Source organism: Oryx dammah, unplaced genomic scaffold (assembly GCF_014754425.2).
Source record: "Oryx dammah isolate SB20612 unplaced genomic scaffold, SCBI_Odam_1.1 HiC_scaffold_8, whole genome shotgun sequence".
Lineage (NCBI taxonomy): Eukaryota > Metazoa > Chordata > Mammalia > Artiodactyla > Bovidae > Oryx > Oryx dammah.
In genome coordinates this window covers 43,035,356-43,050,750 of record NW_024070192.1, presented here as the reverse complement: position 1 = coordinate 43,050,750, position 15,395 = coordinate 43,035,356, and the positions used below count along the sequence as shown (strand labels likewise).

General features: G+C 51.5%; 1 protein-coding gene across 7 annotated transcripts in view; it reads left to right on the top strand.

Annotated features, from left to right (window-relative positions):
* The first annotated feature begins 3,930 nt into the window (after window positions 1–3,930).
* The window catches only part of KSR1 (kinase suppressor of ras 1), a 160,008-nt gene continuing 148,543 nt past the window's right edge, over window positions 3,931–15,395 (top strand). For 3 of the 7 annotated variants that reach the window (XM_040243969.1, XM_040243967.1, XM_040243968.1), the window contains exon 1: window positions 3,931–4,314. In XM_040243969.1, the coding sequence (XP_040099903.1) occupies window positions 4,084–4,314 (231 nt within the window). In that variant the 5' untranslated portion in view covers window positions 3,931–4,083. The remainder of the gene's footprint in view (window positions 4,315–15,395) is intronic. The other 4 variants (XM_040243964.1, XM_040243963.1, XM_040243961.1 and 1 more) reach the window with 2 other exon arrangements.

Here is a 15,395-nt window from a genome sequence, read left to right as displayed (position 1 = left end):
CAGCACTTATCATTCTGCGAATTTATTTTGGCAATAAATCTGTTGACTTGTTAATTAGTGGTCTTCATTCTCACATTTGTTACACGTGAATAAAGACTTGGTTTTTCTTGTTTGTTGGTCTGTTCATGAATGTGCTTGCATGGCTGCTGGGGTGTTGAGATGTAGGTAGGGGAGTCCAAGCTGGGGAAACTTAGAGTGCTGCCAACAGAGCGTCCTGTGGCAGAGGGGTAGGAGGAGAGATGAGGCGAACTTTTTGCATTGAGGGAGTCACATAAAAAGTTTCAAGAGCCAAAGCCAAACCTAAGAATTAACACCTGATAGATGGGGACTTGCCTTGTGGTCCCGAGGCTACGACTCTATGCTCCCAATGCAGGAGTCCTGCGTTTGACCCCAGGTCAAGGAACTAAATCCCACATGCCACGATTAAGAGTTCGAATGCCCCGGTGAAGATCCTGCAGCTGCAACTAAAACCCCATGAGGCCAAATAAATAAATAAAAGTTTGAAAAAATGTTAAAAGATTAAAACAAACATCTGATAGATGAATTCATCTCACTAAAATTCATCTCACTCACACTCTGGAAAGGGAAGAAGGGATTTATTGTGAATTTACTTATTGGATAAACAAAAATACGTGGAACCCTTCCTTTGTGACCATCATTTACACAAAAATCTCTGTTCTTCCTCACAACACAGACTCTCCAACTGGCAAGTGAGGAGCAGGGCTCTGAGTTAAGAGACTTGCCCAAGGTCATGCAGCGATTCAGAGACCACACTGAGAACTTCAGTTCCAAAGACAGCTCTGAAACAAGACACTCCTTGTCCCCTTCCAGGCTTTATGCTTTCCAGGTACCTGTTACCACCTAACACACTGTGCATTCTTCTTATTTATTTTCTGTCTTCTCTCACCATAATATAAATTCCCAGAGGGTAAAGATCTTTGCTTTGTTCACCGTTTCCCAGAGCCCCAAACAGGGCCTGCCGCATAAGTAGACACTTGTTGTTTAGCCATTAAGTCATATCCCACTCTTTGCAACCCCATGGACTTCAACACGCCAGACTCGCCTGTCTTTCACTATCTCCCACCATTTCCTCAGATTCATGTCTGATGAATCAGTGATGCTATCTAACCATCTCATCCTCTGCCACCCCCTTCTCCTTTTGCCTTCAAACTTTTCTAGCATCAGAGTCTTTTTCAGTGAGTTGGTTCTTTGCATCAGGTGGCCAAAGTATTGGAGCTTCAGCTTCAGCATCAGTCCTTCCAGTGAATATTCAGGGTTGATTTCCTTTAGGATTGACTGGTTTACTGAATACTTATGGAATGTGAAAAGGATGAACAAAGGGATTATTTTAAAATCTTTGCTTTCTGTATCACTAAGAGGCAGTTCTGTAAACCCAGTTGAGAATGCTGGGGTGTGCCTGAGATGAACTGGGAAGGAACACATGGCTTACTGAGTGCTCTCCACAAACCAGAAGGAAGACTGTGTCCACAGAGGAGTGACCACTGCATGGCTTGGTGGGAGAGTAGCCAGGGATCTGGGGCTTGTCCAGTCTCCAGCCCTAACACCTTTGCCCCCATAGGCGTGGATGCCACAGGCTGGCAATGGCCCTTCACAGGACATGGCTTCCACATAAAGTGGCCCCGTGGAAAAATGTGTTGACCCAGGCCCAATTACAAGCTTGATGTAATTGCATAGTAGGCATTTATCAGGAAATCTTTTGTTAATTGAGCTAGAGAGAGCCAGTCACTCAACCCTGGCAGCTCTGGCTGCTGAACAAACAGAGGTTCTGAACCAACCGCTGTAGCCTGCGTATGGATCCTCCCTGGAGATAGTTCTCCTGGTCTATGACCTTCCTCTGTGAAAAAGATGCTCAAAGTTCAGCTCCCAGACCAGCGGCATCAGCATTACACAAGGACATGTTAGAATGCAAATTCTCCAGCTTCATCCTCGACCTACTGAACGAGAATCTCAGTGAGTGGGTTTCATCATTCTGTGGATTAAGAAGCCCTCTAGGAGATTCTGATCCACTCTCAAGTTTGAGAACCACCATTATGCAGTTTCTCTTTCAGGGGCTAGGACCTGTGTGAAAAATTCTTGAAGTGGATTGCACAGCTTTATGGATCCCCTGCTATGTGCCATGCTCTGGATTTGGTTCTGTGAAAAGGATACCAAGATATTTAACTAGCAGCTTCTGCAGCCAAGGAGTTTAGGAGAGAGATTTCTTCTGGCTGGCAGATGTTGAAAGTATGGATGTGTGGACCTTTGATCTGAGTCTTGTCTATTTAGTTTAGGCAGATAATAGAGCCCACAGGAACTCATAGGAGGTAGGAGGGGAGCGTGGGGGAATATGGTGGGGGGTTGAATACTGAGTTAGAAGGTACAGAAAGGCATAAGCAGACAACTACCAGCCCAGGAGCAGTATTTTGCCTGTGCCCACTGCTCAGGTGTGGGGCCACGGTTAGAAGACCTGAAGTGGAAGAGTAACCATTGATAACATTTCTCTAGTGCCCACACGTGGCAATTATCAATTCAGGTTCTGTATGCACATTAACTCATTCTGCAAATGAGGAGGAGAAGGAGATGACAGAGGAGGAGATGATGGGATGGCATCACCGACTCCATAGACATGAGTTTGAGCAGGCTCTGGGAGATGGTGCGGGACAGGGAATCCTGGCGTGCTTCAGTCCACGGGGTTGCAAAGAGTCAGACATGACTGAGTGACTACACCACCATATGAACCACACTGTGCGTGTGTGCTCAGTTGTTTTGTGACCCCCTGGACTGAAGCCCACCAGACTCCTCTGTCCATGCGATTTTACAGGCAAGAATACTGGAGTGGGTTGCCATTCCCTTTTCCAGAGGATCTTCCCAACCCAGGGATTAAACAGGTATTTCTGGTACTGGCAGGTGAGTTCTTTACCACTGAGCCACCTGAGAAGCCCCATGAACCCCATCAGATAGTCTCTATCATCACCCCATTTTAACTGATGGGGAACTCAGACACTCAAAGGTGAGCTAACTGCCTAAAGTCACAGTTTGGCAGCTGTTTGTTATTCAGGGGCTCAGTCGCTTTCGACTCTTCGGGATCCCATGGACTGCAGCATGCCAGGCTTCCCTATCCTTCACTGCCTCCAGAAATTTGCCCAGACTCAGGTCCACTGGGCCAACGAAGCCAGTGGCTAGGCAGCGGTAGACACTACTGGAACTCAGACTGTCTCATTGCTCTCGAGCACTTCCAAAGGCACAACAAATCAACTGTCACCCCCAGTGTCTGGACTGGCCTGCTGGGTTGAGGTGGTGGAGGGATGGGACCTTTATGTTGGTGGGTAAATAGCATCTAGAAGAATGTCCTGAGTCTTTCCAAGCCTGAGCCCTTCCTCTGGCTAGACGGAGACCTGGGCTCTGCGAACCTCCGCCCCTTCCCACTAGATGGCGACCCCTAAACCCACACAGAAATTCTGAAACTTCCATTGTCCCTGTCTTCCAGGGTTCGGCTGAAGCCGAGGAATTGCAGGATGCGAACCCTCCTCCGGTCCAAGGGCCGTCGGCTCCACCTCGCCTCATCTGGGGGGTCGTGGGAAGCCCCCAGCGAGGAGGAGGGATGGGGAGCCGGCGGGGGTGGGCGGGGAGACAAGGCTCCCCGGGATCCCGGCGCCGAGGGAGGAGCCGGTGCGCAGCAGACCCTCCGGGGGCGCAGAGGCGGGGCGCTCCCGCGCGGCCTGTGCCCACGGCGGAAGGGAAGGCCGGGACCACCGGGCGCCGGCGCCCGCGGGGACCCCGAGGGCACGGGCAGCGGCAGGTGCGCGGCGGGGACTACAAGTCCCAGCATGCCCAGCTGCTCTGACCCGGCCCCCGCTGCCGCTTAAAGGCTCCGGGAGCCTCAGCCGTCGGGTCGCCGCGGCTTTCGCTTTGCCGCCGCGGCTGGGCGGGCGGACTCTGCAGCCGGGCGGTCCTCGCGTCCCAGCTCCCGCAGCGCCGAGGGGCGCTCTTCGTCCAGCCCTCGCGGCTCGAGGATTCCCTTTCGAGGCGCCCGCGCCCCCGGGCTCCGCCGCCTCGGCCACCCCGCGGCCCCGATGCCGAGGCATGGATAGAGCGGCGCTGCGCGCGGCGGCGATGGGGGAGAAGAAGGAGGGCGGCGGTGGGGGGGACGCGGCGGGCGCGGATGGGGGCGCCGGGGCCGCGGCCAGCCGGGCGCTGCAGCAGTGCGGGCAGCTCCAGAAGCTCATCGACATCTCCATCGGCAGCTTGCGCGGGCTGCGCACCAAGTGCGCCGTATCCAACGACCTCACCCAGCAGGAGATCCGGACCCTGGAGGTAAGGGGCCACGACGCCGGATAATCGGGGGGCCGGCGCTGGCTTTGAGGAGTCAGGGGTCTGCGCCTCGGGAAGCGCCCCAACACCTCTTTCGCGACTCCAGCTCACTCCTTCCCCAGTTGCATCCTTGAGCCCGGTCACCTCCTTTGCGGCTTCCTTAACCCTCTTCCACTCGCTGGCGCGGCGGCCCGAGGACCCGGGACCAGCCCGGTTCACCTTGGGCGGGATTTGGGGGGAGGGGCGTGGTGCGACCTGCGAGGGAGGGTGGAGGAGCCCGCGGGCGGGGTGGGCTGCGCGCGGACATCCCCTCCGCCGCCCTCCGCCCCCACCGCATTTCCAGCTCGCCGGGCCGCAGGACTCATTCTCCCACTGAGTCACATGGTGGACTTTTCCCTGGGTGACGGAGCCCAGCCGCTGTGGGCTGGGGTGACGGGGCGGGAGGAGGTCCCCCTGAAGAGTGAGCGCAGGCCCTTCGTTCTCTGCCCTCCCCGCACGCCCCAGACTCTGTCTTGCTTCTTCCTTTCCTCGCCTCCAGGTTCTTGTCTGCCGCTTATCAAAGTGTTTGCTGAAACTGCATTTTTGCCTTGAGTGCGTCTCTTTCGCACTGCCACAGCGTTTCACTGCTCAAAATGTAATAACCTACCGACGCCGCCTCCCCCTTCCCCCTACTGAACTTTGGTTTAGGAATGATTATGCTGAGGACCAAAGCCTTCAATGGGAAGATGATGACACTATTTAAGGGGTTCTAGTGGAGACAGCCTCCAGTGTAAAGGAGAAATAAGACATGCGGTCCCTACTCTCTCAAGTGATAGCTGGGAAGTCCAGTATTAAAAGGATTTGGAAGAATCAACCAAAAGGGTTATTGCGTTCTTAGAAGGGGGTGGAGGGCCGTCGCTCCCTCTCCTATCATACACAATAGAGGGAAACTAGTGCGTTTCCAACTTGCTTTTGTCCAGAGGCTGGGAAAGCTGTGAAATTCCAGGCACCACTTGGTATTAATAGCCACCCTGTTTTGAAGAACGGGCCTCTTTCCACCTTGCTTGATCTCATCTGGCATTCTGCAGATCTGGAGATGTTTTGTTTTATTAGAACCTTAACTTTTCATCCCAAACCCTCCACACCCTCTTATTGCTGATTGCCTCTGTCAGCCACCTTAGGGCCAGTGGGTGATTTGTGGCCATGATAACCAGACCCCATCCTCTGTGTGCACCAGAAGCCTGAAGCCCTATTTGATCTAAAACGCTCGGGGTAGACTTCTTTCCTTCAGTTTTATTTTCTTAAAAGCGACAAAACCAGGGATTGGAAGGATATAATCAGTGCTGGCTATTATTATTTTTGTTTCAGTTGCTATAGCAGTGCTGACCAGGGCTTGGCTTAAAAAACAAACCGACCAGCACCCACCCTCCCCCCACCCCCCCGCAACTGTCCTCTTGCATGCATGCTGCTGTTTTCCAAGTGGTGAAGAGAAACTGGTTTCTTGAACACAGCCGGGTGTGTTTGCCCAGCAAAGTTCAGTTTTTAAACTGACACAATAGGGGGCCTGTGTGGCTCCGTTCTGGGAGGAGGGGTCCTTGTCCAGCAGCATGTGCCTGGTTGGACTGCTGTGTTGTTGGGATAAGAGGTTGTCCTCTGTTGGCTTCTCTTGGATTGTCCCCCCACCCCCAGGTTGCTCTGAAATGCTCCTAGTTCGAAGAGGGGACCTGGTAGAATGATGGGTGATTTCTCTGGAAATCGCACCTTGCCTTCTTGGTACACTGCCTCCCAAAGTCACTCATTTTGACCAAGGAATGGCATCAGGACATCCTAGAACATCCTGTATTTAGGTCTCTGCACTGGTTTATTCGGTGACCTGCCTCCTGAGCGTTTATTGGATGATCAGCTGTGGCAGCCAAAAACCCATCCCAAGGCCCAAAGGGGATTGGTAGCGGGAATTAGAACAAATACCCAGCTCCCCATCTTCTCTGCTGTGCTGTGGATTCAGGTTCACGCTCCTCCCTGAAAAGGGGAGACACGGGCTGTTTGGGGGATGGGACTTTCGACCCCAGGATCTAGCTCCCTAGGCCTCGCCTCCTTACCTGAACAGCGGGGTGGAGAGGTCTCTGTGGGCTCTTGCAGTTCTCAATGCTGTGGTCTATGAAGGGGCCTCAGTTGGGTGGAATCAAACATTTGTTATACACACCCCTGTGTAAGAATACCCCTGAGTAAGAATGGTTCTGAAATCTAGATTTACCAAACTGATAAAATAGGGGGAAAGTTTGTTACTCAAAGAATCCTGACCTTTGAGGGCAGTGTGGTAGGTGGAAAGCCTGAGGCTTAGAAATCAGGTCCAGGGTCTATCTGACCTTGGGTAGTAAGTCCCATGACTTCTGAATCTCAGGCTTCCCCATCTGTAAAATGGGCCAAGAATACTTAAACCTGCAACCTCACATGTGTCTGTAAGTCCTTATGCTTTCTACCAAGAGATTCTGCCCATGAATTTTCCTAGTGAGGATCCAGTACGGGCCACATTTGGGAGGAAGGCCCTTTGACAGCTGGCTCTTGTTCCCTAGAGGTGGGTGACACAGGCCAAGAGACTGCTCTGAAGCCCGTGGTGAGGTCACGCAGGGCAGTGGTGATGTCCATTCTGGCTTTCTTTCCTGTTCTGCAGGCTCCTCTCACATACCAGGCCAGGGCCCCCAGAGACTGGACTTGCAACATTGGATTCCTGGCTTTTGAAAAAGAGGGCTTGGCTTACGTAAGCACGCCAGACTTCTCCCAGAATCCAAGGAACCCCAGCCCACCCTGACGTTGTTAAATAAGCACTCAATGAGAAGCCCCGGCAAGTCCTGACCCAGGGCCCAGCTGCTGGCGCCTTTATTGTAGGTCGGATGATGTGTAAGTTTCGGTCTGCCTGGCTGCCTTTCCTTCCTCCACGCAGTGGTCCACTTTGGATCCAAACGAGTGGAAGAAGCCAAGGTTTAATGTCTGCCTCCTACCTGTCAGTCAGTGTGCTGGACCCTTCTCAGTCTCCGAAGATTTCCTGGAAATCCATCAGACTTCATCACACATGTATTTTTTTTTTTCCTCTCGACGTGAAATGAGGAGGGAGATAAAATCTGACCTTAGAGTCTTAATCAGAAGTAGGGAGGCGACTTTGAAGATCCCAGCAGAACATGGTGCCCTGTCTCCACCAGGCCCTCCACAGGGGCTGAGAACTGAGCAAGATAGAATGTTCTCGTTCCCCAGACATGCTCACAAAGGGACACCCGGCTGGCCTTGCAGCCCACACCCAGTTCATTCCCTCGTTTGTGCGTCTTCTTTGGGCCGGGTCTGGGCCGGGCCATGGGGAGAGCGGGTCATCTCGTGAAGATTCTCATTTTATGGACCTTGTAACTTTGCCTTTTCCTGCCAGCCTCCTGGTTCTTTTCAGAGGCAGACCTTACCACACCGAGGAGTCTTCCCATGTGCTGCTCTTTTTTAAAAAAAAAATTTGTTTTAGTTGTGGCGGTGCTGGGTCCTCGTTGCTGCACGCGGGCTTTGCTGGTTTCTTAGTAGCAGAGGCTACTCCTGGTTGTGGTGCATGGGCTTCTTGTCGCAGTGGCTTCTGTTGTTGCCGAGCACGGGCTCCAGGGCGTGCGGGCTCAGTAGTTGTGCTGCCCCGGGTTAGTTGCTCCAGCATGTGGGATTTTTCCAGATCAGGGAAGGAACCCGTGTCCCCTGCCCTGGCAAGTGGATTCTTAACCACGGGACCACCAGGCAAGTCCCAGCTGGTGGTCTTATGGAAAAAAGTCCCTCGTAAGCAAGCTGACCTGAAGAAAGAGGTCCCCATTGGGCCTTGACCTTCACTCAGCTCTGCCGTGGCAGAGATCAGATGTCAAAACCCTGTGTGGAGGGCCTGAACTCTCCCCTGTGGCCCCCTCCCCAGCCCCCTGGGGCATCTGGATGGTGGAGCTGCCAGGAAAGGAGAGGGCGCCGTGGGTCCTCACAGAACTGGTCCTTGGGGTGTGCGTGGATGTGCAGTCACTCAACAGACCTGCGGTTATTACTGGTTTGCCTGCTGCGCTGCTCACTGCTGCCACTTCGGCAAGGATTCTGAAGTAGGTAGGCTGTGTCCCTGGTGTTTGGGGACACTCTCAGACTATTAGGGAAGCCAGGCAGGTGAGCAGGACTGACTCCATCACTGTAGCCTGCTGAAATCGCTTCGGAATTGGGAATAGGACCGGACGGTTGACCAGTCTAACTCCTGCTTTTCTGGGAAATATTCCCAGAGTCTTGGTGGTGACTTGTCCACGTCACACATCCCTGGCACAGCCTCCGCTTCCCCACCCAGCCCCTGCCTCTGCGGGCGGCATTTCTCTGCTTGTGCCCTTGTTGTGTTCTGTGCTCAGTTGTGCCGACTCTGTGATCCCACCGACTGTAGCCTGCTAGGCTCCTCTATCCATGGGATTTCCCAGGCAAGAATACTGGAGTGGGTTGCCATTTCCTCCTCCAGGGGATCTTCCCGACCCAGGAATAGAACCCACGTCTTCTGCATTGGCAGACGGATTCTTTACCACTAAGCCAACTGGGAGGCCCCTACCTGGTAGTGTTAACCTCCTGCTGGAGGCTCTAACTCCAGCTGTCCCTGGGGGGAGCCAGAACTGGGGCACCCTTTGCTTTCACCCTGGCAATTTGTTTTCCTGGTGAAGCTTGCTACCAGCGATCCTCCAAGGTGGTCTGGAGAAGGACCTGCGGTTTCCACGACTGGGGAGGCCTGCGGAGTGCTGGAGGGAGGCCCTATCAGATTTGCAGCCCAGGTTGGCCTGGGTGCCAGGAGGCCTCTGGTTTGCTGCCTGGGGACAGTGATGGGAATGCCTCCCTCCCCGCCAGGTGCCTGTGGCCACCATGCCTTCCCCAGCTGTGCGTTTGAAAAAGGACATGCTTTCAGAGTAGGCTGACGGGAAACTTCTACGCTCAGTTCAAAGGGAAAGCTGCGCTGAGGTGCCTTCTGGGTTGTGAGAAGGGCCCTAGAGCCTAGTGAAGGGCAGGGTTTCCTCGCAGTGGAGGGATCCCGTTCCTTACAGTGGAATGAGACACCCTCTCGGTCACCTGCCCTGCGCTCGGCTCTTGGCATGTGTTCCCCATTTAAGGCTCACGGGGACCCTGCAAGGTTTTCTCTCCATTCTGCTGATAAGGACGTTGCCGCTCAGAGGGACTGAGAGATGGAGTTAGTAGGCGGTGGAACTTAGCCTGGCTAGTCTTCAGAACTCATGTTCTGAACTTCTCGACAGCTTCTAGAAACCATAGTGGGTGGGGGTGGGGTTTCTGGTCAGAGTTGTGACTGCCGAGCCCGAGGAAGTGGCCGGTAACACAAAGGGCCGGCCCAGGGGCACTTGGTGGCCCAGTTCCAGATGACCTGGCCTTCTGGTGGCCGCACCAGGCTGCGCACCCTCTGAGCTTGAGCTTCCCTAAAGTGCGGCCTGGCACATCCTCAAAGACAGGTCCCCACCAGCGCGCTGTGATGCAATCGCTCTGTGCTAGTCTCATTCTGAGAAATGAGAAGCTGCCTCGAGATCATCTTACTTGTCATTGTTTTAATGGATACCTGCTTTCTCCTCACTGCATAATACCTCTGGTAAGCACGACGTTCTTTAACTTTCCAACTGTATTAAAGTATTTTAAAATACACGTAATGATATGCTCACTATTGAAAAGAAAATACAGATTAAAAAAAAGACTAAAAACCACCCATAATGCCACCTCTCAGAGTTAAATCCTTTTTTATGTATTCATCTGTCTTTGGCTGTTCTGCATCCTCATTGCTGCGCGCGGGCTTTCTCTAGTTGCGGCGAGCGGGCTTCTCATTGCTGGGGCATCTCCTGTTGCGGAGCCCGAGCTCTGGAGCATGTGGGCTTTAGGAGTTGTGGTGCATGGGCTTAGTTTCCCTGTGGCCCCTGAGCAGGGATCACATCTATGTCCTCTGCATTGGTAGGCAGATTCTTAACCACTAGACCACCAGGGAAGTCCCTCAGAGTTAATTCTTCTTAACATTTGGCAGTTTATTCTTCTAGCGTTTTAATCCTGTGCATCTGTATACAAATATACAGAGATGCATTCATGGAGCTCACCATGCTCATTGTCTTGTAAATGTCTTCTGTCTGTTCCAGTCCCTACAGATAGGCACCATCATTAATCGTGGCTGTCTCCTGTGATCATATCAGTTCACTGAACCCGTCCCCACTTGTCGCCATTTGGGCTGTTTCCATGCCTTGCTGTTATAAACCTTGCTGCAGTGAGTGCATGAGTGTGTTCCTAGAAGTAGAATTTGCTGGGTCAAAGTATATGAGCACATTTAACAGCAGCCCTGTTCTTTGAAATCTTTAGGGCCTCATATGTTTCTCCCACCCTGCTTCCCAGCCAGAGTGCTAAGATTTACAAAATGGCAGCCTTCATGCATTTACCTCTTTGCCACGGGATCTGTGTCCACCCTGAGGGCAAGGAGTGTGAATGGGAGACAGGACGTGGCCCCCATAGCTGAGGCTCTGGGTGCTGGGTCAAGAATTGTGCGTTCTCATTTTGTGGTTTCCCCTAGCAAGGGCTGCCCTGGGCTGACCATTTAGAAAAGGGATCTTTCGTTGCTCCCAGGCAGCAGAGCGGGAGCTGGAAGTTGGGGCCCCATGGAGAGGTTTTCATCACTTGAGGCTCATGAAAGGCACCTTACGGAACTGTAAGCTCGGTTTCATCACCAGCCACAAATATTGATCAGTGCTATTTGGGTGCCTTGGTTGTGGGGTTGATTTAATAGAGTTGTGGACTCCTAAGGATCTTGAAATTCCCAGCTGGTCCAGCCCTCTCATCTGCAGGTGAGGAAACCGAGTGCCCAAAGGGAAAGTGACTTGCTAGGAACACATATTAGGTTATGAACCTGAACAAAGAGTAGAGGAGAGACAGGTGGTTATGAAGGAGCGCTGAGTGGGGAGTCATGCCCTGAAGCGAGATGTTATGCCACCTTGACTGACTGCAAACAGCAGTCTGCCACCCCGCCCTCCTATGTTGGGGGAGGGGGGATGGGAAGGGATCCTCGACCTCAAGGAGTTTCCTGTGAGAGGAAGCCAACGGGTTTGCTTTCCCAGCCCCATCTCAGTATCTTAGGCACCCTGGGCACTGGAGGGGTTCTTGCGGACCTGTCTGGGGTGTCCAGTAGGTGGGACCTTTTCTGAAAGCCAGCTTGCCCCGATGGCCTGTCTTGAGTCTTTGAACCTGACCTGACTGTACTTCCAAGGGCTTCTCATCCTTCGACTGAAAGATCCTCTAGGACTTGAGTGGGTGAACATTTTCTCCTCTAAGGGTTGTGTTTATGTCCTAAATTTGTGATGATTTTGCATTCTGTATCATGATACATTGTACAGGGTTTACTGTTTCCCTTCCAGAAGATACAGCCTTTGAATCCAGTGTCTTTGTGTCTGTTTGACTTTCTGCCCTGTTCCAGAAGCATACCTTGGGGATGGATGTTGGGATCACAAATGCTTTGTCATTCATTTCCAGGCACAATCATTTCCCATCTGCATTGAAAAAGTCTTGATTCAAATTGCTGCCACATACAAAACCTGCCTATTTATATACATCTGTATTTCTCTGTTGTTCTAGCCTTGGCGGGCGATGGTGTGTTTTAACAGGGAGAATTGCCTTTGACAATAATGGAGCTGAAGTCATCCTGTTTGCTTGCCATTTTTCTCCCCTCTTTTCATTTTTCCACCTTCAGAATAATTGCAAGAATGAATTAAGAATTGTGTTTAAAATTTAAATCAGAACCAGGGGAGAAAACATAATACATTACGTAGAAGAGACCAGCCATGGTTAGGAAAAAGAAAGACTTCAATCTGTAATATATTGATCATGAGGGTTTTGCTTTCTGCAAAGCTGATGAGATAAGCTGCTTATAGAGTGGTGGAGCTTTTCTTTGACAAGGCACCCAGAGGTATTGAGTCCCTGTTTAGCCTGTTCATTTGGATTGGGTTTGGATATAGATTAGTAGAAGCAGCTTCACTCATGGTGCACAGAGAGTTTTGCTGGTCAGAAATAAGTGACCCGAGAGTTCGCTGGTAGTCCAGTGATTAGGACTCAGAGCTTTCACTACCATAGACCCGGGAACTAAGATCCCACAAATCTCATGGCACTGCAAAAAAGAAAAAAAAAAAGCAAACCAAAACGTATAAAAAGTGACCTGTGTGTTCTCACACATTGGGCACATATGGGGCACTATCCCCTCCTCCCAGTCTGGGACCCTTGAAAGGGCTTCACGCAGCCTTTTCTATACTGTATTCTGTGTGATGCTCATGTGAAAGCAAGCTTCAAGTAGCTGAGAATGGGCACCATCAGCCATCTCGTTGAACGTAGTTGGGGAAGCAGGAGCAGGAAAGGAGACAAGAAATGGTAGGTATAGTTTCACCTACTGTTGGTTTTATGATACTGGGCTCCCATTTGAGGTTCCAGCTAAAATTGGGGCGGTTGAGGAGAGGCTGGTGACCCCATCCATTTATCTACCTGTGCAAAGTTACCTTTTATCGCGGGGAGGTACTTTCCGAAGGGAGACAGGTTGTGTTCTGGGCGCACCACACCACCTGCATTAGAGACAGATTTCACTTAATCCTCCCAACAAGATGAGGAAGATGTCTGTAGGTCTGGAGTCGTTGAGTCCTGCCTCCTCCTGGCCTCACTGGCCAGTTAGCCTGGTGCCCAGGACATGCTTATTTGAGGTCTACCAGGGAATCTCTTGACCCCCTATGGAGGGCAAAAAACAGTCCAGGAGAAATGCAGTTGTCTGTGAGTGTGCTTGAGCCTGGGGCTGCAGAGGGCAGGGGAAGGGCTGGGCTGCAGACTGAGGAATGCTTTTTAAAACAAAAAAGGAAATGCTAGCTCAGAATGGAAAGGAAAGGAAGCAGCTTCCTGTTTCTGGTGCTGGCTCTGTGAAAGGAGGAGCTCTCTAACCCCTTGGCCAGCGGAGGCCCCGGGCCGGCTGGGGCCACTCTGGGTGTGAGAGACACACATACGGCTCCCATACAGCTGCTCGAGGGCCCAGAGCGCCGGGTCCGCCCCTTTTCATTTTCTCCAGGTAACTGATCAAATGGATATGTGGTTTTCAAAATGAGTATCTATATGTGTTACAAAAGGGATGTGTCGCAATAGCTGACATTTACTGAGAGCTTACTCCAGGCCTGGCCTCCTTCTTAGGAGTTTTATGTGGCCTGTACTCCTCCCAATGACCTTGTGAGGAAGAGTCTACTGTCATTCCCATTTTATGGATGAAGAAACTGAGGTGCGGAATGGTTAAGTGACTTGCCCAGAGTCATAGATCCAAGGAGAGACTAAGCTGTGACTTGAATCCAGATCATCTTAATTACCTGCTGGTGCTACCTGACTTGTATTTGCAAACTCCACATCCACCTAGAAAATCTGTTAGCAGAGAATCATTTTTTAAAAGACCTGTGTCTTTTGTTTGGCTCCGGAGGGCTGCCCCCAAACCTTGGTCAGGCCCTTGGTGATTCTTTAGGTGAAATGCCTGCATTTGACAGATATAAAATTGTATATATAATTCTGTACTTTTTCGGCCATGTGGCATGTGGGATCTTAGTTCCCCGAAAGCGGATGAAACCGGTGCTGCTGCAGTAGAAGCACAGTCTTATCCACTGAACTGCCAGGGAAGTCCCAAGTTTATATATATATTTTAAGTTTGATTATGGGAATGTTCACACATGTACAAAAGTCTGGAGAATGGTACAATGGACCCCTGTGCAGGAATCCCCCCACTATAGCAATAACCAGCTTCATCCAGTCTGGGATCATCTATGGTGTTTACACTCGAATAAGCCTGTTGAAAACGGTGGTGGCGCGGGGCAGTTAGTGTCAAGGAAGCAGAGGTCTTCTGGTCCAGCCTTCTGGACCCAGCAGGCTGGGTGGAATCTCTGTACCTTTCCCCAGAAAAGAACCCTTTAAAAATTTCCCCTGAAGCTTAGTGTGGCTCCTGGCGGCGCTCACATGACAGGCAGGTCATCTCGTTCTGTAAACTGAAGCTCCCAAGGCACTGAAAGCTGTTCTCACGTGGCAGAGTCAGGGAATGGCCACGGCCTTGTGGGAATACTTCCACAGCCTCACCCAAGACTGACCCTGCAGTCACACTGCAACAGTCTCAACTTCCAGCCAGATAGCCTAGTATCTCCTCTCCTATGTTTCCTCATTGCTTTATCCATACATCGTGAGATGAGTGTATTTCAGCCAACATTTACTGAGCGCCACTGTGTGCACCCTGGGAGGAGCGTCAGCGAGCATAAGCAGCCTGCGTCTCCAAGGAGATCCTGGCAAATCCTCAACTCTACGGTTCTGGACTAAAAATGAGATCCAGGACCCACTGAGGGGCTTCCTTAATCTTTGTGGTTGTTCCTGTGGTTCTGCACGGTCCTCCTGAAGCCTGGTCTTTCCGGCCACTCTTACATTTCTGTTCTCTGCGGTCTCTTGCCCCTGGCAGAGGTGGTTTTCTATGTTGCTTTCTGTTTGTTTCACTTTGTTTGGTTGGGGCTGTATTCTCACAAGTGTTTCTCAGCCTGTCGCTTTTGGCCAGCTGCTTCAGATCTGTGAGTTTGGCCTCCCAAACGCAGTCATGATGTTACCGTGGGAAAGGATGGTCTTGGGCACACAGTGGGACATTGAGGGATGCCTCAGGACTTCAGGGTGTGCCTGGGCTCTGGGGGAGAGGGCCCCAGTAGCCTCCTGAATGGTAATTCCTTGCTAGCTCTGTGACCTGCGCGGCCAGTTCCTTAGCTCTGTGGACCTCAGTTTTCTTGTTCCTTAAAAGGCGTAAGAGGGACTTCCCTGGTGTTCCAGTGGCTAAGACTTCACATTTTCAATACAGGGGGCCCAGGTTCGATCCCTGGTCAGGGAACTAGATCCCAGATGCCACAACTAAGAATTTGCATGCTGCAATGAAAAGATCCTGCAAGCTGCAACTAAGATTGCAGATGCTGTGTGTGGCAACTAAGATCCAGTGCAGCCAAATAAATAAATACAAATATTTTAAACATAAATAAAAAATTAAAAGGAGATAAGAATAGCTTTATTTTAGACTCTCG